Source organism: Triturus cristatus, chromosome 11 (assembly GCF_964204655.1).
Source record: "Triturus cristatus chromosome 11, aTriCri1.1, whole genome shotgun sequence".
In the NCBI taxonomy this organism is placed as follows: domain Eukaryota; kingdom Metazoa; phylum Chordata; class Amphibia; order Caudata; family Salamandridae; genus Triturus; species Triturus cristatus.
The window spans coordinates 1,166,408,798-1,166,436,225 of NC_140594.1; the positions used below are offsets into that span (position 1 = coordinate 1,166,408,798).

The window sequence follows — 27,428 nt, forward strand, 5'->3', positions numbered from 1 at the left end:
AACTGGCAATCTCTCTTATTCACTATGAGTACACTGCAATCCCTCTTATTCGGTATGGGTAAACTGGCGATGTCTCTTATTCAGTATGCGTAAACTGTCAATCCCTCTTATTCACTATGAGTACACTGCAATGCCTCTTATTCAGTATGTGTAAACTGCCAATCCCTCTTATTCGGTATATGTAAACTGGCAATCCCTCTTATTCAGCATGTGTAAACTGTCAATCCCTCTTATTCACTATGACTACACTGCAATGCCTCTTATCCAGTATGTGTAAACTGCCAATCCCTCTTATTCAGTATATGTAAACTGGCAATCCCTCTTATTCAGTATGTGTAAACTGGCAATCCCTCTTCTTCAGTATGTGTACACTGGAAATCCCTTTTATTCACTATATGTAAACTGGAAATCCCTTTTATTCAGTATTTGTGAACTGGCAATCCCTCTTCTCCAGTATGTGTAAACTGGCAATCCCTTTTATTCAGTATGTGTAAACTGGCAATCGCTCTTCTTCAGTATGTGTAAACTGGCAATCCCTTTTATTCAGTATGCATAAACTGGCAATCCCTCTTCTTCAGTATGTGTAAACGGGCAATCCCTTGTATTCAGTATGTGTAAACTGGAAATCTCTCTTATTTAGTATGTGTAAACTGGCAATCCCTCTTCTTCAGTATGTGTAAACTGACAATCCCTTTTATTCAGTATATGTAAACTGGCAATCCCTCTTATTCAGTACGTATAATCTGGCAATCCCTCTTATACAGTATGCGTATACTGGCAAACCCTCTTATTCAGAAAGAGTACACTGGCAATACCTAATATTCAGTATGCGTAAACTGGCAATCCCTCTTATTCAGTATGCGTTAACTGGCAATCCCTCTTATTCAGTATGCGTAAACTGGCAATCCCGCTAATTCAGTATGCGTATACTGGCAAACCCTCTTATTCAGTATGCGTAAACTGTCAATCCCTCTTATTCACTATGAGTACACTGCAATGCCTCTTATTCAGTATGTGTAAACTGCCAATCCCTCTTATTCAGTATATGTAAACTGGCAATCCCTCTTATTCAGTATGTGTAAACTGTCAATCCCTCTTATTCACTATGACTACACTGCAATGCCTCTTATTCAGTATGTGTAAACTGCCAATCCCTCTTATTTACTATATATAAACTGCCAATCACTCTTATTCAGTATGCGTAAACTGGCAATCCCTCTTCTTCAGTATGAGTACACTGCAATGCCTCTTATTCAGTATGTGTAAACTGCCAATCCCTCTTATTCAGTATATGTAAACAGGCAATCCCTCTTATTCAGTATGAGTACACTGCAATCCCTCTTATTCGGTATGGGTAAACTGGCGATGTCTCTTATTCAGTATGCGTAAACTGTCAATCCCTCTTATTCACTATGAGTACACTGCAATGCCTCTTATTCAGTATGTGTAAACTGCCAATCCCTCTTATTCAGTATATGTAAACTGGCAATCCCGCTTATTCAGTATGTGTAAATTGTCAATCCCTCTTATTCACTATGACTACACTGCAATGCCTCTTATTCAGTATGTGTAAACTGCCAATCCCTCTTATTCAGTATATATAAACTGCCAATCACTCTTATTCAGTATGCGTAAACTGGTAATCCCTCTTCTTCAGTATGAGTACACTGCAATGCCTCTTATTCAGTATGTGTAAACTGCCAATCCCTCTTATTCAGTATATGTAAACTGGCAATCCCTCTTATTCAGTATGTGTAAACTGTCAATCCTTCTTATTCACTATGACTACACTGCAATGCCTCTTATTCAGTATGTGTAAACTGCCAATCCCTCTTATTCAGTATATGTAAACTGGCAATCCCGCTTATTCAGTATGTGTAAACTGTCAATCCCTCTTATTCACTATGACTACACTGCAATGCCTCTTATTCAGTATGTGTAAACTGCCAATCCCTCTTATTCAGTATATATAAACTGCCAATCACTCTTATTCAGTATGCGTAAACTGGCAATCCCTCTTCTTCAGCATGAGTACACTGCAATGCCTCTTATTCAGTATGTGTAAACTGCCAATCCCTCTTATTCAGTATATGTAAACTGGCAATCCCTCTTATTCAGTATACGTAAACTGGCAATCCCTCTTATTCAGTATGCGTAAACTGTCAATCACTCCTATTCAGTACGTATAATCTGGCAATCCCTCTTATTCAGTATGCGTATACTGGCAAACCCTCTTATTCAGAAAGAGTACACTGGCAATACCTAATATTCAGTATGCGTAAACTGGCAATCCCTCTTATTCAGTATGCGTAAACTGGCAATCCCTCTTATTCAGTATGCGTAAACTGGCAATCCCGCTTATTCAGTATGCGTATACTGGCAAACCCTCTTATTCAGTATGCGTAAACTGTCAATCCCTCTTCTCCACTATGAGTACACTGCAATGCCTCTTATTCAGTATGTGTAAACTGCCAATCCCTCTTATTCAGTATATGTAAACTGGCAATCCCTCTTATTCAGTATGTGTAAACTGTCAATCCCTCTTATTCACTATGACTACACTGCAATGCCTCTTATTCAGTATGTGTAAACTGCCAATCCCTCTTATTCAGTATATGTAAACTGGCAATCCCTCTTATTCAGTATGTGTAAACTGTCAATCCCTCTTATTCACTATGACTACACTGCAATGCCTCTTATTCAGTATGTGTAAACTGCCAATCCCTCTTATTCAGTATATATAAACTGCCAATCACTCTTATTCAGTATGCGTAAACTGGCAATCCCTCTTCTTCAGTATGAGTACACTGCAATGCCTCTTATTCAGTATGTGTAAACTGCCAATCCCTCTTATTCAGTATATGTAAACAGGCAATCCCTCTTATTCAGTATGAGTACACTGCAATCCCTCTTATTCGGTATGGGTAAACTGGCGATGTCTCCTATTCAGTATGCGTAAACTGTCAATCCCTCTTATTCACTATGAGTACACTGCAATGCCTCTTATTGATTGATTGATTGATATTCAGTATGCGTAAACTGGCAATCTCTCTTATTCACTATGAGTACACTGCAATCATTCTTATTCGGTATGGGTAAACTGGCGATGTCTCTTATTCAGTATGCGTAAACTGTCAATCTCTCTTATTCACTATGAGTACACTGCAATGCCTCTTATTTAGTATGTGTAAACTGCCAATCCCTCTTATTCAGTATATGTAAACTGGCAATCCCGCTTATTCAGTATGTGTAAACTGTAAATCCCTCTTATTCACTAGGAGTACACTGCAATGCCCCTTATTGATTGATTGATTGATATTCAGTATGCGTAAACTGGCAATCTCTCTTATTCACTATGAGTACACTGCAATCCCTCTTATTCGGTATGGGTAAACTGGCGATGTCTCTTATTCAGTATGCGTAAACTGTCAATCCCTCTTATTCACTATGAGTACACTGCAATGCCTCTTATTCAGTATGTGTAAACTGCCAATCCCTCTTATTCGGTATATGTAAACTGGCAATCCCTCTTATTCAGCATGTGTAAACTGTCAATCCCTCTTATTCACTATGACTACACTGCAATGCCTCTTATCCAGTATGTGTAAACTGCCAATCCCTCTTATTCAGTATATGTAAACTGGCAATCCCTCTTATTCAGTATGTGTAAACTGGCAATCCCTCTTCTTCAGTATGTGTATACTGGAAATCCCTTTTATTCACTATATGTAAACTGGAAATCCCTTTTATTCAGTATTTGTGAACTGGCAATCCCTCTTCTCCAGTATGTGTAAACTGGCAATCCCTTTTATTCAGTATGTGTAAACTGGCAATCGCTCTTCTTCAGTATGTGTAAACTGGCAATCCCTTTTATTCAGTATGCATAAACTGGCAATCCCTCTTCTTCAGTATGTGTAAACGGGCAATCCCTTGTATTCAGTATGTGTAAACTGGAAATCTCTCTTATTTAGTATGTGTAAACTGGCAATCCCTCTTCTTCAGTATGTGTAAACTGACAATCCCTTTTATTCAGTATATGTAAACTGGCAATCCCTCTTATTCAGTACGTATAATCTGGCAATCCCTCTTATACAGTATGCGTATACTGGCAAACCCTCTTATTCAGAAAGAGTACACTGGCAATACCTAATATTCAGTATGCGTAAACTGGCAATCCCTCTTATTCAGTATGCGTTAACTGGCAATCCCTCTTATTCAGTATGCGTAAACTGGCAATCCCGCTTATTCAGTATGCGTATACTGGCAAACCCTCTTATTCAGTATGCGTAAACTGTCAATCCCTCTTATTCACTATGAGTACACTGCAATGCCTCTTATTCAGTATGTGTAAACTGCCAATCCCTCTTATTCAGTATATGTAAACTGGCAATCCCTCTTATTCAGTATGTGTAAACTGTCAATCCCTCTTATTCACTATGACTACACTGCAATGCCTCTTATTCAGTATGTGTAAACTGCCAATCCCTCTTATTCAGTATATATAAACTGCCAATCACTCTTATTCAGTATGCGTAAACTGGCAATCCCTCTTCTTCAGTATGAGTACACTGCAATGCTTCTTATTCAGTATGTGTAAACTGCCAATCCCTCTTATTCAGTATATGTAAACAGGCAATCCCTCTTATTCAGTATGAGTACACTGCAATCCCTCTTATTCGGTATGGGTAAACTGGCGATGTCTCTTATTCAGTATGCGTAAACTGTCAATCCCTCTTATTCACTATGAGTACACTGCAATGCCTCTTATTGATTGATTGATTGATATTCAGTATGCGTAAACTGGCAATCTCTCTTATTCACTATGAGTACACTGCAATCCCTCTTATTCGGTATGGGTAAACTGGCGATGTCTCTTATTCAGTATGCGTAAACTGTCAATCCCTCTTATTCACTATGAGTACACTGCAATGCCTCTTATTCAGTATGTGTAAACTGCCAATCCCTCTTATTTGGTATATGTAAACTGGCAATCCCTCTTATTCAGCATGTGTAAACTGTCAATCCCTCTTATTCACTATGACTACACTGCAATGCCTCTTATCCAGTATGTGTAAACTGCCAATCCCTCTTATTCAGTATATGTAAACTGGCAATCCCTCTTATTCAGTATGTGTAAACAGGCAATCCCTCTTATTGAGTATGCGTAAACTGGCAATCCCTTTTATTCAGTATGTGTAAACTGGCAATCCCTCTTCTTCAGTATGTGTAAACTGGAAATCCCTTTTATTCACTATATGTAAACTGGAAATCCCTTTTATTCAGTATTTGTGAACTGGCAATCCCTCTTCTCCAGTATGTGTAAACTGGCAATCCCTTTTATTCAGTATGTGTAAACTGGCAATCCCTCTTCTTCAGTATGTGTAAACTGGCAATCCCTTTTATTCAGTATGCATAAACTGGCAATCCCTCTTCTTCAGTATGTGTAAACTGGCAATCCCTTGTTTTCAGTATGTGTAAACTGGAAATCTCTCTTATTTAGTATGTGTAAACTGGCAATCCCTCTTCTTCAGTATGTGTAAACTGACAATCCCTTTTATTCAGTATGTGTAAACTGGCAATCTCTCTTATTGAGTATGTGTAAACTAGCAATCCCTCTTCTTCAGTATGTGTAAACTGGCAATCCCTTTTATTCAGTATGTGTAAACTGGCAATCCCTCTTGTTCGGTATGGGTAAACTGGCGATGTCTCTTATTCAGAATGCGTAATCTGGCAACAGGTGCAAAATGGCAATTCAAAACGGATAAATCGACATTTCCTCTTATTCAGTATGAGTAAACTGCCAATCCCTCTTATTCAGTATGCGTAAACTGGCCATCCCTTTTATTCAGTATGCGTAAACTGGCAATCCCGCTTATTCAGTATGCGTAAACTGTCAATCCCTCTTATTCAGTATGTGTAAACTGCCAATCCCTCTTATTCACTATGACTACACTGCAATGCCTCTTATTCAGTATGTGTAAACTGCCAATCCCTCTTATTTAGTATATGTAAACTGCCAATCCCTCTTATTCAGTATATGTAAACAGGCAATCCCTCTTATTCAGTATATGTAAACTGCCAATCCCTCTTATTCAGTATATGTAAACAGGCAATCCCTCTTATTCAGTATATGTAAACAGGCAATCCCTCTTATTCAGTATGAGTACACTGCAATCCCTCTTATTCGGAATGGGTAAACTGGCGATGTCTCTTATTCAGTATGTGTAAACTGCCAATCCCTCTTATTCAGTATATGTAAACTGGCAATCCCGTTTATTCAGTATGTGTAAACTGTCAATCCCTCTTATTCACTATGAGTACACTGCAATGCCTCTTATTGATCGATTGATTGATATTCAGTATGCGTAAACTGGCAATCTCTCTTATTCACTATGAGTACACTGCAATCCCTCTTATTCGGTATGGGTAAACTGGCGATGTCTCTTATTCAGTATGCGTAAACTGTCAATCCCTCTTATTCACTATGAGTACACTGCAATGCCTCTTATTCAGTATGTGTAAACTGCCAATCCCTCTTATTCAGTATATGTAAACTGGCAATCCCGCTTATTCAGTATGTGTAAACTGTCAATCCCTCTTATTCACTATGACTACACTGCAATGCCTCTTATTCAGTATGTGTAAACTGCCAATCCCTCTTATTCAGTATATATAAACTGCCAATCACTCTTATTCAGTATGCGTAAACTGGCAATCCCTCTTCTTCAGAATGAGTACACTGCAATGCCTCTTATTCAGTATGTGTAAACTGCCAATCCCTCTTATTCAGTATATGTAAACTGGCAATCCCTCTTATTCAGTATGCGTAAACTGGCAATCCCTCTTATTCAGTATGCGTAAACTGTCAATCCCTCTTATTCAGTACGTATAATCTGGCAATCCCTCTTATTCAGTATGCGTATACTGGCAAACCCTCTTATTCAGAAAGAGTACACTGGCAATACCTAATATTCAGTGTGCGTAAACTGGCAATCCCTCTTATTCAGTATGCATAAACTGGCAATCCCTCTTATTCAGTATGCGTAAACTGGCAATCCCGCCTATTCAGTATGCGTATACTGGCAAACCCTCTTATTCAGTATGCGTAAACTGTCAATCCCTCTTATTCACTATGAGTACACTGCAATGCCTCTTATTCAGTATGTGTAAACTGCCAATCCCTCTTATTCAGTATATATAAACTGCCAATCACTCTTATTCAATATGCGTAAACTGGCAATCCCTCTTCTTCAGTATGAGTACACTGCAATGCCTCTTATTCAGAATGTTTAAACTGCCAATCCCTCTTATTCAGTATATGTAAACAGGCAATCCCTCTTATTCAGTATGAGTACACTGCAATCCCTCTTATTCGGTATGGGTAAACTGGCGATGTCTCTTATTCAGTATGCGTAAACTGTCAATCCCTCTTATTCACTATGAGTACACTGCAATGCCTCCTATTCAGTATGTGTAAACTGCCAATCCCTCTTATTCAATATATGTAAACTGGCAATCCCGCTTATTCAGTATGTGTAAACTGTCAATCCCTCTTATTCACTATGACAACACTGCAATGCCTCTTATTCAGTATGTGTAAACTGCCAATCCCTCTTATTCAGTATATATAAACTGCCAATCACTCTTATTCAGTATGCGTAAACTGCCAATCCCTCTTCTTCAGAATGAGTACACTGCAATGCCTCTTATTCAGTATATGTAAACTGCCAATCCCTCTTATTCAGTATATGTAAACTGGCAATCCCTCTTATTCAGTATGCGTAAACTGGCAATCCCTCTTTTTTCAGTATGCGTAAACTGTCAATCCCTCTTATTCAGTACGTATAATCTGGCAATCCCTCTTATTCAGTATGCGTATACTGGCAAACCCTCTTATTCAGAAAGAGTACACTGGCAATACCTAATATTCAGTGTGCGTAAACTGGCAATCCCTCTTATTCAGTATGCATAAACTGGCAATCCCTCTTATTCAGTATGCGTAAACTGGCAATCCCGCTTATTCAGTATGCGTATACTGGCAAACCCTCTTATTCAGTATGCGTAAACTGCCAATCCCTCTTATTCAGTATATATAAACTGCCAATCACTCTTATTCAGTATGCGTAAACTGGCAATCCCTCTTCTTCAGCATGAGTACACTGCAATGCCTCTTATTCAGTATGTGTAAACTGCCAATCCCTCTTATTTAGTATATGTAAACTGCCAATCCCTCTTATTCAGTATATGTAAACAGGCAATCCCTCTTATTCAGTATATGTAAACTGCCAATCCCTCTTATTCAGTATATGTAAACAGGCAATCCCTCTTATTCAGTATATGTAAACAGGCAATCCCTCTTATTCAGTATGAGTACACTGCAATCCCTCTTATTCGGAATGGGTAAACTGGCGATGTCTCTTATTCAGTATGTGTAAACTGCCAATCCCTCTTATTCAGTATATGTAAACTGGCAATCCCGTTTATTCAGTATGTGTAAACTGTCAATCCCTCTTATTCACTATGAGTACACTGCAATGCCTCTTATTGATCGATTGATTGATATTCAGTATGCGTAAACTGGCAATCTCTCTTATTCACTATGAGTACACTGCAATCCCTCTTATTCGGTATGGGTAAACTGGCGATGTCTCTTATTCAGTATGCGTAAACTGTCAATCCCTCTTATTCACTATGAGTACACTGCAATGCCTCTTATTCAGTATGTGTAAACTGCCAATCCCTCTTATTCAGTATATGTAAACTGGCAATCCCGCTTATTCAGTATGTGTAAACTGTCAATCCCTCTTATTCACTATGACTACACTGCAATGCCTCTTATTCAGTATGTGTAAACTGCCAATCCCTCTTATTCAGTATATATAAACTGCCAATCACTCTTATTCAGTATGCGTAAACTGGCAATCCCTCTTCTTCAGAATGAGTACACTGCAATGCCTCTTATTCAGTATGTGTAAACTGCCAATCCCTCTTATTCAGTATATGTAAACTGGCAATCCCTCTTATTCAGTATGCGTAAACTGGCAATCCCTCTTATTCAGTATGCGTAAACTGTCAATCCCTCTTATTCAGTACGTATAATCTGGCAATCCCTCTTATTCAGTATGCGTATACTGGCAAACCCTCTTATTCAGAAAGAGTACACTGGCAATACCTAATATTCAGTGTGCGTAAACTGGCAATCCCTCTTATTCAGTATGCATAAACTGGCAATCCCTCTTATTCAGTATGCGTAAACTGGCAATCCCGCCTATTCAGTATGCGTATACTGGCAAACCCTCTTATTCAGTATGCGTAAACTGTCAATCCCTCTTATTCACTATGAGTACACTGCAATGCCTCTTATTCAGTATGTGTAAACTGCCAATCCCTCTTATTCAGTATATATAAACTGCCAATCACTCTTATTCAATATGCGTAAACTGGCAATCCCTCTTCTTCAGTATGAGTACACTGCAATGCCTCTTATTCAGAATGTTTAAACTGCCAATCCCTCTTATTCAGTATATGTAAACAGGCAATCCCTCTTATTCAGTATGAGTACACTGCAATCCCTCTTATTCGGTATGGGTAAACTGGCGATGTCTCTTATTCAGTATGCGTAAACTGTCAATCCCTCTTATTCACTATGAGTACACTGCAATGCCTCCTATTCAGTATGTGTAAACTGCCAATCCCTCTTATTCAATATATGTAAACTGGCAATCCCGCTTATTCAGTATGTGTAAACTGTCAATCCCTCTTATTCACTATGACAACACTGCAATGCCTCTTATTCAGTATGTGTAAACTGCCAATCCCTCTTATTCAGTATATATAAACTGCCAATCACTCTTATTCAGTATGCGTAAACTGCCAATCCCTCTTCTTCAGAATGAGTACACTGCAATGCCTCTTATTCAGTATATGTAAACTGCCAATCCCTCTTATTCAGTATATGTAAACTGGCAATCCCTCTTATTCAGTATGCGTAAACTGGCAATCCCTCTTTTTTCAGTATGCGTAAACTGTCAATCCCTCTTATTCAGTACGTATAATCTGGCAATCCCTCTTATTCAGTATGCGTATACTGGCAAACCCTCTTATTCAGAAAGAGTACACTGGCAATACCTAATATTCAGTGTGCGTAAACTGGCAATCCCTCTTATTCAGTATGCATAAACTGGCAATCCCTCTTATTCAGTATGCGTAAACTGGCAATCCCGCTTATTCAGTATGCGTATACTGGCAAACCCTCTTATTCAGTATGCGTAAACTGCCAATCCCTCTTATTCAGTATATATAAACTGCCAATCACTCTTATTCAGTATGCGTAAACTGGCAATCCCTCTTCTTCAGCATGAGTACACTGCAATGCCTCTTATTCAGTATGTGTAAACTGCCAATCCCTCTTATTCAGTATATGTAAACTGGCAATCCCTCTTATTCAGTATGCGTAAACTGGCAATCCCTCTTATTCAGTATGCGTAAACTGTCAATCACTCCTATTCAGTACGTATAATCTGGCAATCCCTCTTATTCAGTATGCGTATACTGGCAAACCCTCTTATTCAGATAGAGTACACTGGCAATACCTAATATTCAGTATGCGTAAACTGGCAATCCCTCTTATTCAGTATGCGTAAACTGGCAATCCCGCTTATTCAGTATGCGTATACTGGCAAACCCTCTTATTCAGTATGCGTAAACTGTCAATCCCTCTTATTCACTATGAGTACACTGCAATGCCTCTTATTCAGTATGTGTAAACTGCCAATCCCTCTTATTCAGTATATATAAACTGCCAATAACTCTTATTCAGTATGCGTAAACTGGCAATCCCTCTTCTTCAGTATGAGTACACTGCAATGCCTCTTATTCAGTATGTTTAAACTGCCAATCCCTCTTATTCAGTATATGTAAACAGGCAATCCCTCTTATTCAGTATGAGTACACTGCAATCCCTCTTATTCGGTATGGGTAAACTGGCGATGTCTCTTATTCAGTATGCGTAAACTGTCAATCCCTCTTATTCACTATGAGTACACTGCAATGCCTCTTATTCAGTATGTGTAAACTGCCAATCCCTCTTATTCAGTATATGTAAACTGGCAATCCCGCTTATTCAGTATGTGTAAATTGTCAATCCCTCTTATTCACTATGACTACACTGCAATGCCTCTTATTCAGTATGTGTAAACTGCCAATCCCTCTTATTCAGTATATATAAACTGCCAATCACTCTTATTCAGTATGCGTAAACTGGTAATCCCTCTTCTTCAGTATGAGTACACTGCAATGCCTCTTATTCAGTATGTGTAAACTGCCAATCCCTCTTATTCAGTATATGTAAACTGGCAATCCCTCTTATTCAGTATGTGTAAACTGTCAATCCCTCTTATTCACTATGACTACACTGCAATGCCTCTTATTCAGTATGTGTAAACTGCCAATCCCTCTTATTCAGTATATGTAAACTGGCAATCCCGCTTATTCAGTATGTGTAAACTGTCAATCCCTCTTATTCACTATGACTACACTGCAATGCCTCTTATTCAGTATGTGTAAACTGCCAATCCCTCTTATTCAGTATATATAAACTGCCAATCACTCTTATTCAGTATGCGTAAACTGGCAATCCCTCTTCTTCAGCATGAGTACACTGCAATGCCTCTTATTCAGTATGTGTAAACTGCCAATCCCTCTTATTCAGTATATGTAAACTGGCAATCCCTCTTATTCAGTATACGTAAACTGGCAATCCCTCTTATTCAGTATGCGTAAACTGTCAATCACTCCTATTCAGTACGTATAATCTGGCAATCCCTCTTATTCAGTATGCGTATACTGGCAAACCCTCTTATTCAGAAAGAGTACACTGGCAATACCTAATATTCAGTATGCGTAAACTGGCAATCCCTCTTATTCAGTATGCGTAAACTGGCAATCCCTCTTATTCAGTATGTGTAAACTGGCAATCCCGCTTATTCAGTATGCGTATACTGGCAAACCCTCTTATTCAGTATGCGTAAACTGTCAATCCCTCTTCTCCACTATGAGTACACTGCAATGCCTCTTATTCAGTATGTGTAAACTGCCAATCCCTCTTATTCAGTATATGTAAACTGGCAATCCCTCTTATTCAGTATGTGTAAACTGTCAATCCCTCTTATTCACTATGACTACACTGCAATGCCTCTTATTCAGTATGTGTAAACTGCCAATCCCTCTTATTCAGTATATATAAACTGCCAATCACTCTTATTCAGTATGCGTAAACTGGCAATCCCTCTTCTTCAGTATGAATACACTGCAATGCCTCTTATTCAGTATGTGTAAACTGCCAATCCCTCTTATTCAGTATATGTAAACAGGCAATCCCTCTTATTCAGTATGAGTACACTGCAATCCCTCTTATTCGGTATGGGTAAACTGGCGATGTCTCCTATTCAGTATGCGTAAACTGTCAATCCCTCTTATTCACTATGAGTACACTGCAATGCCTCTTATTGATTGATTGATTGATATTCAGTATGCGTAAACTGGCAATCTCTCTTATTCACTATGAGTACACTGCAATCATTCTTATTCGGTATGGGTAAACTGGCGATGTCTCTTATTCAGTATGCGTAAACTGTCAATCTCTCTTATTCACTATGAGTACACTGCAATGCCTCTTATTTAGTATGTGTAAACTGCCAATCCCTCTTATTCAGTATATGTAAACTGGCAATCCCGCTTATTCAGTATGTGTAAACTGTAAATCCCTCTTATTCACTAGGAGTACACTGCAATGCCCCTTATTGATTGATTGATTGATATTCAGTATGCGTAAACTGGCAATCTCTCTTATTCACTATGAGTACACTGCAATCCCTCTTATTCGGTATGGGTAAACTGAAGATGTCTCTTATTCAGTATGCGTAAACTGTCAATCCCTCTTATTCACTATGAGTACACTGCAATGCCTCTTATTCAGTATGTGTAAACTGCCAATCCCTCTTATTCGGTATATGTAAACTGGCAATCCCTCTTATTCAGCATGTGTAAACTGTCAATCCCTCTTATTCACTATGACTACACTGCAATGCCTCTTATCCAGTATGTGTAAACTGCCAATCCCTCTTATTCAGTATATGTAAACTGGCAATCCCTCTTATTCAGTATGTGTAAACTGGCAATCCCTCTTCTTCAGTATGTGTACACGGGAAATCCCTTTTATTCACTATATGTAAACTGGAAATCCCTTTTATTCAGTATTTGTGAGCTGGCAATCCCTCTTCTCCAGTATGTGTAAACTGGCAATCCCTTTTATTCAGTATGTGTAAACTGGCAATCGCTCTTCTTCAGTATGTGTAAACTGGCAATCCCTTTTATTCAGTATGCATAAACTGGCAATCCCTCTTCTTCAGTATGTGTAAACGGGCAATCCCTTGTATTCAGTATGTGTAAACTGGAAATCTCTCTTATTTAGTATGTGTAAACTGGCAATCCCTCTTCTTCAGTATGTGTAAACTGACAATCCCTTTTATTCAGTATATGTAAACTGGCAATCCCTCTTATTCAGTACGTATAATCTGGCAATCCCTCTTATACAGTATGCGTATACTGGCAAACCCTCTTATTCAGAAAGAGTACACTGGCAATACCTAATATTCAGTATGCGTAAACTGGCAATCCCTCTTATTCAGTATGCGTTAACTGGCAATCCCTCTTATTCAGTATGCGTAAACTGGCAATCCCGCTTATTCAGTATGCGTATACTGGCAAACCCTCTTATTCAGTATGCGTAAACTGTCAATCCCTCTTATTCACTATGAGTACACTGCAATGCCTCTTATTCAGTATGTGTAAACTGCCAATCCCTCTTATTCAGTATATGTAAACTGGCAATCCCTCTTATTCAGTATGTGTAAACTGTCAATCCCTCTTATTCACTATGACTACACTGCAATGCCTCTTATTCAGTATGTGTAAACTGCCAATCCCTCTTATTCACTATATATAAACTGCCAATCACTCTTATTCAGTATGCGTAAACTGGCAATCCCTCTTCTTCAGTATGAGTACACTGCAATGCCTCTTATTCAGTATGTGTAAACTGCCAATCCCTCTTATTCAGTATATGTAAACAGGCAATCCCTCTTATTCAGTATGAGTACACTGCAATCCCTCTTATTCGGTATGGGTAAACTGGCGATGTCTCTTATTCAGTATGCGTAAACTGTCAATCCCTCTTATTCACTATGAGTACACTGCAATGCCTCTTATTGATTGATTGATTGATATTCAGTATGCGTAAACTGGCAATCTCTCTTATTCACTATGAGTACACTGCAATCCCTCTTATTCGGTATGGGTAAACTGGCGATGTCTCTTATTCAGTATGCGTAAACTGTCAATCCCTCTTATTCACTATGAGTACACTGCAATGCCTCTTATTTAGTATGTGTAAACTGCCAATCCCTCTTATTCAGTATATGTAAACTGGCAATCCCGCTTATTCAGTATGTGTAAACTGTCAATCCCTCTTATTCACTATGAGTACACTGCAATGCCTCTTATTGATTGATTGATTGATTGATATTCAGTATGCGTAAACTGGCAATCTCTCTTATTCACTATGAGTACACTGCAATCCCTCTTATTCGGTATGGGTAAACTGGCGATGTCTCTTATTCAGTATGCGTAAACTGTCAATCCCTCTTATTCACTATGAGTACACTGCAATGCCTCTTATTCAGTATGTGTAAACTGCCAATCCCTCTTATTCGGTATATGTAAACTGGCAATCCCTCTTATTCAGCATGTGTAAACTGTCAATCCCTCTTATTCACTATGACTACACTGCAATGCCTCTTATCCAGTATGTGTAAACTGCCAATCCCTCTTATTCAGTATATGTAAACTGGCAATCCCTCTTATTCAGTATGTGTAAACAGGCAATCCCTCTTATTGAGTATGCGTAAACTGGCAATCCCTTTTATTCAGTATGTGTAAACTGGCAATCCCTCTTCTTCAGTATGTGTAAACTGGAAATCCCTTTTATTCACTATATGTAAACTGGAAATCCCTTTTATTCAGTATTTGTGAACTGGCAATCCCTCTTCTCCAGTATGTGTAAACTGGCAATCCCTTTTATTCAGTATGTGTAAACTGGCAATCCCTCTTCTTCAGTATGTGTAAACTGGCAATCCCTTTTATTCAGTATGCATAAACTGGCAATCCCTCTTCTTCAGTATGTGTAAACTGGCAATCCCTTGTTTTCAGTATGTGTAAACTGGAAATCTCTCTTATTTAGTATGTGTAAACTGGCAATCCCTCTTCTTCAGTATGTGTAAACTGACAATCCCTTTTATTCAGTATGTGTAAACTGGCAATCTCTCTTATTGAGTATGTGTAAACTAGCAATCCCTCTTCTTCAGTATGTGTAAACTGGCAATCCCTTTTATTCAGTATGTGTAAACTGGCAATCCCTCTTGTTCGGTATGGGTAAACTGGCGATGTCTCTTATTCAGAATGCGTAATCTGGCAACAGGTGCAAACTGGCAATTCAAAACGGATAAATCGACATTTCCTCTTATTCAGTATGAGTAAACTGCCAATCCCTCTTATTCAGTATGCGTAAACTGGCCATCCCTTTTATTCAGTATGCGTAAACTGACAATCCCACTTATTCAGTATGCGTAAACTGTCAATCCCTCTTATTCAGTATGTGTAAACTGCCAATCCCTCTTATTCACTATGACTACACTGCAATGCCTCTTATTCAGTATGTGTAAACTGCCAATCCCTCTTATTTAGTATATGTAAACTGCCAATCCCTCTTATTCAGTATATGTAAACTGCCAATCCCTCTTATTCAGTATATGTAAACAGGCAATCCCTCTTATTCAGTATATGTAAACAGGCAATCCCTCTTATTCAGTATGAGTACACTGCAATCCCTCTTATTCGGAATGGGTAAACTGGCGATGTCTCTTATTCAGTATGTGTAAACTGCCAATCCCTCTTATTCAGTATATGTAAACTGGCAATCCCGTTTATTCAGTATGTGTAAACTGTCAATCCCTCTTATTCACTATGAGTACACTGCAATGCCTCTTATTGATCGATTGATTGATATTCAGTATGCGTAAACTGGCAATCTCTCTTATTCACTATGAGTACACTGCAATCCCTCTTATTCGGTATGGGTAAACTGGCGATGTCTCTTATTCAGTATGCGTAAACTGTCAATCCCTCTTATTCACTATGAGTACACTGCAATGCCTCTTATTCAGTATGTGTAAACTGCCAATCCCTCTTATTCGGTATATGTAAACTGGCAATCCCTCTTATTCAGCATGTGTAAACTGTCAATCCCTCTTATTCACTATGACTACACTGCAATGCCTCTTATCCAGTATGTGTAAACTGCCAATCCCTCTTATTCAGTATATGTAAACTGGCAATCCCTCTTAATCAGTATGTGTAAACAGGCAATCCCTCTTATTGAGTATGCGTAAACTGGCAATCCCTTTTATTCAGTATGTGTAAACTGGCAATCCCTCTTCTTCAGTATGTGTAAACTGGCAATCCCTCTTCTTCAGTATGCGTAAACTAGCAATCCCTCTTCTTCAGTATGCGTAAACTAGCAATCCCTCTTATTCAGTATGCGTAAACTGGCAATCCCTCTTATTCAGTATGTGTAAACTGCCAATCCCTCCTATTCAGTATATGTAAACTGCCAATCCCTCTTATTCAGTATATGTAAACTGCCAATCCCTCTTATTCAGTATATGTAAACTGGCAATCCCTCTTATTCAGTATGTGTAAACTGTCAATCCCTCTTATTCACTATGACTACACTGCAATGCCTCTTATTCAGTATGTGTAAACTGCCAATCCCTCTTATTCAGTATATGTAAACTGGCAATCCCGCTTATTCAGTATGTGTAAACTGTCAATCCCTCTTATTCACTATGACTACACTGCAATGCCTCTTATTCAGTATGTGTAAACTGCCAATCCCTCTTATTCAGTATATATAAACTGCCAATCACTCTTATTCAGTATGCGTAAACTGGCAATCCCTCTTCTTCAGCATGAGTACACTGCAATGCCTCTTATTCAGTATGTGTAAACTGCCAATCCCTCTTATTCAGTATGTGTAAACTGTCAATCCCTCTTATTCACTATGACTACACTGCAATGCCTCTTATTCAGTATGTGTAAACTGCCAATCCCTCTTATTCAGTATATATAAACTGCCAATCACTCTTATTCAGTATGCGTAAACTGGCAATCCCTCTTCTTCAGCATGAGTACACTGCAATGCCTCTTATTCAGTATGTGTAAACTGCCAATCCCTCTTATTCAGTATATGTAAACTGGCAATCCCTCTTATTCAGTATACGTAAACTGGCAATCCCTCTTATTCAGTATGCGTAAACTGTCAATCACTCCTATTCAGTACGTATAATCTGGCAATCCCTCTTATTCAGTATGCGTATACTGGCAAACCCTCTTATTCAGAAAGAGTACACTGGCAATACCTAATATTCAGTATGCGTAAACTGGCAATCCCTCTTATTCAGTATGCGTAAACTGGCAATCCCTCTTATTCAGTATGCGTAAACTGGCAATCCCGCTTATTCAGTATGCGTATACTGGCAAACCCTCTTATTCAGTATGCGTAAACTGTCAATCCCTCTTCTCCACTATGAGTACACTGCAATGCCTCTTATTCAGTATGTGTAAACTGCCAATCCCTCTTATTCAGTATATGTAAACTGGCAATCCCTCTTATTCAGTATGTGTAAACTGTCAATCCCTCTTATTCACTATGACTACACTGCAATGCCTCTTATTCAGTATGTGTAAACTGCCAATCCCTCTTATTCAGTATATATAAACTGCCAATCACTCTTATTCAGTATGCGTAAACTGGCAATCCCTCTTCTTCAGTATGAATACACTGCAATGCCTCTTATTCAGTATGTGTAAACTGCCAATCCCTCTTATTCAGTATATGTAAACAGGCAATCCCTCTTATTCAGTATGAGTACACTGCAATCCCTCTTATTCGGTATGGGTAAACTGGCGATGTCTCCTATTCAGTATGCGTAAACTGTCAATCCCTCTTATTCACTATAAGTACACTGCAATGCCTCTTATTGATTGATTGATTGATATTCAGTATGCGTAAACTGGCAATCTCTCTTATTCACTATGAGTACACTGCAATCATTCTTATTCGGTATGGGTAAACTGGCGATGTCTCTTATTCAGTATGCGTAAACTGTCAATCTCTCTTATTCACTATGAGTACACTGCAATGCCTCTTATTTAGTATGTGTAAACTGCCAATCCCTCTTATTCAGTATATGTAAACTGGCAATCCCGCTTATTCAGTATGTGTAAACTGTAAATCCCTCTTATTCACTAGGAGTACACTGCAATGCCCCTTATTGATTGATTGATTGATATTCAGTATGCGTAAACTGGCAATCTCTCTTATTCACTATGAGTACACTGCAATCCCTCTTATTCGGTATGGGTAAACTGGCGATGTCTCTTATTCAGTATGCGTAAACTGTCAATCCCTCTTATTCACTATGAGTACACTACAATGCCTCTTATTCAGTATGTGTAAACTGCCAATCCCTCTTATTCGGTATATGTAAACTGGCAATCCCTCTTATTCAGCATGTGTAAACTGTCAATCCCTCTTATTCACTATGACTACACTGCAATGCCTCTTATCCAGTATGTGTAAACTGCCAATCCCTCTTATTCAGTATATGTAAACTGGCAATCCCTCTTATTCAGTATGTGTAAACTGGCAATCCCTCTTCTTCAGTATGTGTACACTGGAAATCCCTTTTATTCACTATATGTAAACTGGAAATCCCTTTTATTCAGTATTTGTGAACTGGCAATCCCTCTTCTCCAGTATGTGTAAACTGGCAATCCCTTTTATTCAGTATGTGTAAACTGGCAATCGCTCTTCTTCAGTATGTGTAAACTGGCAATCCCTTTTATTCAGTATGCATAAACTGGCAATCCCTCTTCTTCAGTATGTGTAAACGGGCAATCCCTTGTATTCAGTATGTGTAAACTGGAAATCTCTCTTATTTAGTATGTGTAAACTGGCAATCCCTCTTCTTCAGTATGTGTAAACTGACAATCCCTTTTATTCAGTATATGTAAACTGGCAATCCCTCTTATTCAGTACGTATAATCTGGCAATCCCTCTTATACAGTATGCGTATACTGGCAAACCCTCTTATTCAGAAAGAGTACACTGGCAATACCTAATATTCAGTATGCGTAAACTGGCAATCCCTCTTATTCAGTATGCGTTAACTGGCAATCCCTCTTATTCAGTATGCGTAAACTGGCAATCCCGCTTATTCAGTATGCGTATACTGGCAAACCCTCTTATTCAGTATGCGTAAACTGTCAATCCCTCTTATTCACTATGAGTACACTGCAATGCCTCTTATTCAGTATGTGTAAACTGCCAATCCCTCTTATTCAGTATATGTAAACTGGCAATCCCTCTTATTCAGTATGTGTAAACTGTCAATCCCTCTTATTCACTATGACTACACTGCAATGCCTCTTATTCAGTATGTGTAAACTGCCAATCCCTCTTATTCACTATATATAAACTGCCAATCACTCTTATTCAGTATGCGTAAACTGGCAATCCCTCTTCTTCAGTATGAGTACACTGCAATGCCTCTTATTCAGTATGTGTAAACTGCCAATCCCTCTTATTCAGTATATGTAAACAGGCAATCCCTCTTATTCAGTATGAGTACACTGCAATCCCTCTTATTCGGTATGGGTAAACTGGCGATGTCTCTTATTCAGTATGCGTAAACTGTCAATCCCTCTTATTCACTATGAGTACACTGCAATGCCTCTTATTGATTGATTGATTGATATTCAGTATGCGTAAACTGGCAATCTCTCTTATTCACTATGAGTACACTGCAATCCCTCTTATTCGGTATGGGTAAACTGGCGATGTCTCTTATTCAGTATGCGTAAACTGTCAATCCCTCTTATTCACTATGAGTACACTGCAATGCCTCTTATTTAGTATGTGTAAACTGCCAATCCCTCTTATTCAGTATATGTAAACTGGCAATCCCGCTTATTCAGTATGTGTAAACTGTCAATCCCTCTTATTCACTATGAGTACACTGCAATGCCTCTTATTGATTGATTGATTGATTGATATTCAGTATGCGTAAACTGGCAATCTCTCTTATTCACTATGAGTACACTGCAATCCCTCTTATTCGGTATGGGTAAACTGGCGATGTCTCTTATTCAGTATGCGTAAACTGTCAATCCCTCTTATTCACTATGAGTACACTGCAATGCCTCTTATTCAGTATGTGTAAACTGCCAATCCCTCTTATTCGGTATATGTAAACTGGCAATCCCTCTTATTCAGCATGTGTAAACTGTCAATCCCTCTTATTCACTATGACTACACTGCAATGCCTCTTATCCAGTATGTGTAAACTGCCAATCCCTCTTATTCAGTATATGTAAACTGGCAATCCCTCTTATTCAGTATGTGTAAACAGGCAATCCCTCTTATTGAGTATGCGTAAACTGGCAATCCCTTTTATTCAGTATGTGTAAACTGGCAATCCCTCTTCTTCAGTATGTGTAAACTGGAAATCCCTTTTATTCACTATATGTAAACTGGAAATCCCTTTTATTCAGTATTTGTGAACTGGCAATCCCTCTTCTCCAGTATGTGTAAACTGGCAATCCCTTTTATTCAGTATGTGTAAACTGGCAATCCCTCTTCTTCAGTATGTGTAAACTGGCAATCCCTTTTATTCAGTATGCATAAACTGGCAATCCCTCTTCTTCAGTATGTGTAAACTGGCAATCCCTTGTTTTCAGTATGTGTAAACTGGAAATCTCTCTTATTTAGTATGTGTAAACTGGCAATCCCTCTTCTTCAGTATGTGTAAACTGACAATCCCTTTTATTCAGTATGTGTAAACTGGCAATCTCTCTTATTGAGTATGTGTAAACTAGCAATCCCTCTTCTTCAGTATGTGTAAACTGGCAATCCCTTTTATTCAGTATGTGTAAACTGGCAATCCCTCTTGTTCGGTATGGGTAAACTGGCGATGTCTCTTATTCAGAATGCGTAATCTGGCAACAGGTGCAAACTGGCAATTCAAAACGGATAAATCGACATTTCCTCTTATTCAGTATGAGTAAACTGCCAATCCCTCTTATTCAGTATGCGTAAACTGGCCATCCCTTTTATTCAGTATGCGTAAACTGACAATCCCACGTATTCAGTATGCGTAAACTGTCAATCCCTCTTATTCAGTATGTGTAAACTGCCAATCCCTCTTATTCACTATGACTACACTGCAATGCCTCTTATTCAGTATGTGTAAACTGCCAATCCCTCTTATTTAGTATATGTAAACTGCCAATCCCTCTTATTCAGTATATGTAAACAGGCAATCCCTCTTATTCAGTATATGTAAACTGCCAATCCCTCTTATTCAGTATATGTAAACAGGCAATCCCTCTTATTCAGTATATGTAAACAGGCAATCCCTCTTATTCAGTATGAGTACACTGCAATCCCTCTTATTCGGAATGGGTAAACTGGCGATGTCTCTTATTCAGTATGTGTAAACTGCCAATCCCTCTTATTCAGTATATGTGAACTGGCAATCCCGTTTATTCAGTATGTGTAAACTGTCAATCCCTCTTATTCACTATGAGTACACTGCAATGCCTCTTATTGATCGATTGATTGATATTCAGTATGCGTAAACTGGCAATCTCTCTTATTCACTATGAGTACACTGCAATCCCTCTTATTCGGTATGGGTAAACTGGCGATGTCTCTTATTCAGTATGCGTAAACTGTCAATCCCTCTTATTCACTATGAGTACACTGCAATGCCTCTTATTCAGTATGTGTAAACTGCCAATCCCTCTTATTCGGTATATGTAAACTGGCAATCCCTCTTATTCAGCATGTGTAAACTGTCAATCCCTCTTATTCACTATGACTACACTGCAATGCCTCTTATCCAGTATGTGTAAACTGCCAATCCCTCTTATTCAGTATATGTAAACTGGCAATCCCTCTTAATCAGTATGTGTAAACAGGCAATCCCTCTTATTGAGTATGCGTAAACTGGCAATCCCTTTTATTCAGTATGTGTAAACTGGCAATCCCTCTTCTTCAGTATGTGTAAACTGGCAATCCCTCTTCTTCAGTATGCGTAAACTAGCAATCCCTCTTCTTCAGTATGCGTAAACTAGCAATCCCTCTTATTCAGTATGCGTAAACTGGCAATCCCTCTTATTCAGTATGTGTAAACTGCCAATCCCTCCTATTCAGTATATGTAAACTGCCAATCCCTCTTATTCAGTATATGTAAACTGCCAATCCCTCTTATTCAGTATATGTAAACTGGCAATCCCTCTTATTCACTATGAGTACACTGCAATGCCTCTTATTGATTGATTGATTGATATTCAGTATGCGTAAACTGGCAATCCCTCTTATTCACTATGAGTACACTGCAATGCCTCTTATTCAGTATGCGTAAACTGTCAATCCCTCTTATTCAGTATATGTAAACTGCCAATCACTCTTATTCAGTATATGTAAACTGTCAATCCCTCTTATTCACTATGAGTACACTGCAATGCCTCTTATTCAGTATGCGTAAACTGTCAATCCCTCTTATTCAGTATGTGTAAACTGCCAATCCCTCTTATTCACTATGACTACACTGCAATGCCTCTTATTCAGTATATGTAAACAGGCAATCCCTCTTATTCAGTATGAGTGCACTGCAATCCCTCCTATTCGGTATGGGTAAACTGGCGATGTCTCTTATTCAGTATGTGTAAACTGCCAATCCCTCTTATTCAGTATATGTAAACTGCCAATCCCTCTTATTCAGTATATGTAAACTGCCAATCTCTCTTATTCAGTATATGTAAACTGGCAATCCCTCTTATTCACTATGAGTACACTGCAATCCCTCTTATTCGGTATGGGTAAACTGGCGATGTCTCTTATTCAGTATGTGTAAACTGCCAATCTCTCTTATTCAGTATATGTAAACTGCCAATCCCTCTTATTCAGTATATGTAAACTGCCAATCCCTCTTATTCAGTATATGTAAACTGGCAATCCCTCTTATTCACTATGAGTACACTGCAATGCCTCTTATTGATTGATTGATTGATATTCAGTATGCGTAAACTGGCAATCTCTCTTATTCACTATGAGTACACTGCAATCCCTCTTATTCGGTATGGGTAAACTGGCGATGTCTCTTATTCAGTATGCGTAAACTGTCAATCCCTCTTTTTCACTATGAGTACACTGCAATGCCTCTTATTGATTGATTGATTGATTGATATTCAGTATGCGTGAACTGGCAATCTCTCTTATTCACTATGAGTACACTGCAATCTCTCTTATTCGGTATATGTAATCTGGCAATCCCTCTTATTCAGTATATGTAAACTGGCAATCCCTCTTATTCAGTATGTGTAAACAGGCAATCCCTTTTATTGAGTATGCGTAAACTGGCAATCCCTTTTATTCAGTATGTGTAAACTGGCAATCCCTCTTCTTCAGTATGTGTAAACTGGAAATCCCTTTTATTCAGTATATGTAAACTGGAAATCCCTTTTATTCAGTATTTGTAAACTGGCAATCCCTTTTATTCAGTATTTGTAAACTGGAAATCCCTTTTATTCAGTATTTGTAAACTGGCAATCCCTTTTATTCAGTATTTGTAAACTGGCAATCCCTTTTATTCAGTATGTGTAAACTGGCAATCCCTTTTATTCAGTATGTGTAAACTGGCAATCCCTTTTATTCAGTATATGTAAACTGGCAATCCCTTTTATTCAATATTTGTAAACTGGCAATCCCTTTTATTCAGTATTTGTAAACTGGCAATCCCTTTTATTCAGTATGTGTAAACTGGCAATCCCTTTTATTCAGTATGTGTAAACTGGCAATCCCTTTTATTCAGTATTTGTAAACTGGCAATCCCTCTTCTTCAGTATGTGTAAACTGGCAATCCCTTGTATTCAGTATATGTAAACTGGCAATCCCTTTTATTCAGTATGTGTAAACTGGCAATCCCTTTTATTCAGTATTTGTAAACTGGCAATCCCTTTTATTTAGTATGTGTAAACTGGCAATCCCTCTTCTTCAGTATGTGTAAACTGGCAATCTCTCCTATTTAGTATGTGTAAACTGGCAATCCCTCTTCTTCAGTATATGTAAACTGGCAATCCCTTTTATTCAGTATGCGTAAACTGGCAATCCCTCTTCTTCAGTATGTGTAAACTGGCAATCTCTCTTATTTAGTATGTGTAAACTGGCAATCCCTCTTCTCCAGTATGTGTAAACTGGCAATCCCTTTTATTCAGTATGTGTAAACTGGCAATCCCTCTTGTTCGGTATGGGTAAACTGGCGATGTCTCTTATTCAGAATGCGTAATCTGGCAACAGGTGCAAACTGGCAATTCAAAACGGATAAATCGACATTTCCTCTCATTCCGTATGAGTAAACTGCCAATCGCTCGACATGGGTTAAAGTAGCCAAAAGTGAATGAAGGGAATTCGTAGCCGGGAAATACCTGCTCCCTACGTGTCGAATCTGTGGATATATCTGAGCAGGCAGCTGTAATGCTTATGCACACTTGTATCGGGTCACCCTACAGAAGTCTGCCCGCCTTGCCACCCCCTGGAGCTGACGGTAGCCCCGAAAGCAAGCCAGCAGCAGGCAGTCGTTATGTCCCCGTCCCAACAGACATGGTTGGAGTCAGCAGGAGGGGCGGGGGTGGAGGCCATGACCATAGTAGTAAAACACTACACAGGAGTAGGCAGGGATGCTATAGTGAGACAGCCGAGCCAGTGACAGGTGCAGCGCCAGAGCACAGGCAGGCACAACATACACTAAACACGTGCAGGCAGAGGTGCTGGAGAGGAACACTACACAGGAGTAGGCAGGGATGCAGGAGAGAGACAGCCGAGCCAGTGACAGGTGCAGCGCCAGAGCACAGGCAGGCACAACAGACACTACACACGTGCAGGCAGAGGTGCTGGAGTGGAACACTACACAGGAGTAGGCAGGGATGCAGGAGAGAGACAGCCGAGCCAGTGACAGGTGCAGCGCCAGAGCACAGGCAGGCACAACATACACTAAACACGTGCAGGCAGAGGTGCTGGAGAGGAACACTACACAGGAGTAGGCAGAGATGCAGGAGAGAGACAGCCGAGCCAGTGACAGGTGCAGCGCCAGAGCACAGGCAGGCACAACAGACACTACACACGTGCAGGCAGAGGTGCTGGAGAGGAACCCTACACAGGAGTAGGCAGAGAGGCAGGAGAGAGACAGCCGAGCCAGTGACAGGTGCAGCGCCAGAGCACAGTCAGGCACAACAGACACTACACACGTGCAGGCAGAGGTGCTGGAGAGGAACACTACACAGGAGTAGGCAGAGATGCAGGAGAGAGACAGCCGAGCCAGTGACAGGTGCAGCGGTAGAGCACGGAGCACAGGCAGGCACTGAAGGTAGATTCTCAGATACCTAAAGTCACCCAACGCCCCCCCACCCCCCATTACCACATCTGCTTCTGTCATGCTCCCCCCTCGTCCCCCATGCACAAGGTCACTCTGTCAGGTATGGTGGCCCATGTGCTGCCCTGCTCCCGGGGCCCGTAGGTGCCTCTAAGCCCCCCACCTGTGGCCGATCCCCCCACACACACACACTCACCGCTGTGCCCAGCTCATCGCCCCCCGCGACTCCATGCAGCTGCTGCCCCGGGCTCCGCGGATCCTCTCGGCTCCGTGCGCGTGCACCGCGGACCCGGTGCCCCTGTCTCCTCCCGCGGGCGCACGCCGCACCTGCGATTGTCATGCAAATGAGCAGAGCGCGCCGCAGCCAATCAGGAGCGGCGGTCCAGATAAAGGCGTGTGTTCTGGAGTGGGCTCTGCCGGGGCCCCGGGGTCGCGTGCAGGCTGGGGCGTGCCTGGAGGTCGCGTGCCGGCCGAGGTGTGCGCGAGGCAGCAGGCATGCAGCGCCAGCAGCAGGGGATGGTCTTGGGTACCACGGGCAGGGATGCAGGACCGGCTGCCATGGTTACAACCTCCGGCTGGGGCGGGGCAGCAGGGGATGGCCTGGGGTACCACAGGCAAGGATGCAGGACCGGCTGCCATGGTTACACCTCCGGCTGGGGGGTGGGGTTGGGGGATGGTGGGGGGGTGGCCTGGGGTACCACCGGCAGGGATGCAGGATCGGCCGCCGGGGCTGCTATGGTTACACCTATGGCGGGGATGGGGCAAGAGAGCTGATCTTTGCGCTGGAGCCGGGTGCATCAGCTTTTTATGTGCCACTGTGAGGAGGGTCGTCATCCTGGACATGGCTGGAAGGGCTACCTGCGGAATGACGTCACAATCTGACCCAAAGCACCACTGGGCTGTAGTGCCACGCCCCCTTCCTGTGAGCTCATGGACACGCGGGCGAGCCATGGCACATCTATTACCTGTTGCATCTGGATCACAGGGCCTGGGGGGCCAAGGCACACATCCTAAAAAGCCACACAACTTTAACATAGGTGGGCGACGTCACCCTCCCCATAACCTGGCCTTTAATATTCTATTGTTCCCGGCATGTCCGGACTTCAGAACGTGAATGTAATAAGGAAATGATGATGTTGTGAGATGCAAAAATTGTTTGTGTGTGTTTGGGGGGGGGGATCCAAAAGGGACGTGTCCGATGCCATTTATGCTGTGGCTTAAACAGGCGAAGTACATTTCTGTGATTCCCGTAGTGTGCCATCTAATGGGATTTGGGTTTCTCTCTGGGGTGTAAGTTATTCCGTTCAGATATATTACAAACGTGTGACATACACCTAAACCCATCCAGGACTACTGGCTTTGTTAATGGTTGTTAACTGTTTAAGATAAATGAGTAACAACAATGATTTTGTTGTAAATAATGAATATGGCCTTTGTGCTGTGCAGAGAGGCCAAGGACTGGATGAGCACACGTGTTCGGAACCCCTTTGTGACCCACTGATGCGCACTGTGAAAAACCCTCACTGCCTTCAGCCTCAACTCCAGTGCCCGTTATAAACCCCTGGGGGCGGCTCAGTTTACAAAAGTAATATGCTAGACTAAAAAAAAAATCCTGAAAATATTTCACACTCTTACAAAATGCAGGATTAAGTAAAGGTGATATATAAACAGATGTTAAAACATTGGAATGTAGAGCGCTCCATTGAATACAATGGAGTGCTCCGGGCTTCTGTGGCCGGTAGAAGCCCGCAGAGCAACATTCCAATGTTTTTGTTCCGAGCTGCTACTGTGAACAATGGCCTCTCGGAGCCCGAGGGG

At 40.4% G+C, this 27,428-nt stretch overlaps 1 protein-coding gene across 1 annotated transcript in view; it reads right to left on the bottom strand.

The window, feature by feature from the left end:
- The window catches only part of PLAAT1 (phospholipase A and acyltransferase 1), a 124,260-nt gene extending 98,302 nt beyond the window's left edge, over positions 1 to 25,958 (bottom strand). The window contains exon 1 of the mRNA XM_085634098.1: positions 25,807 to 25,958. Coding sequence (XP_085490224.1) covers positions 25,807 to 25,950 — 144 coding nt within the window. The 5' untranslated portion in view covers positions 25,951 to 25,958. The remainder of the gene's footprint in view (positions 1 to 25,806) is intronic.
- Positions 25,959 to 27,428: the final 1,470 nt, after the last annotated feature.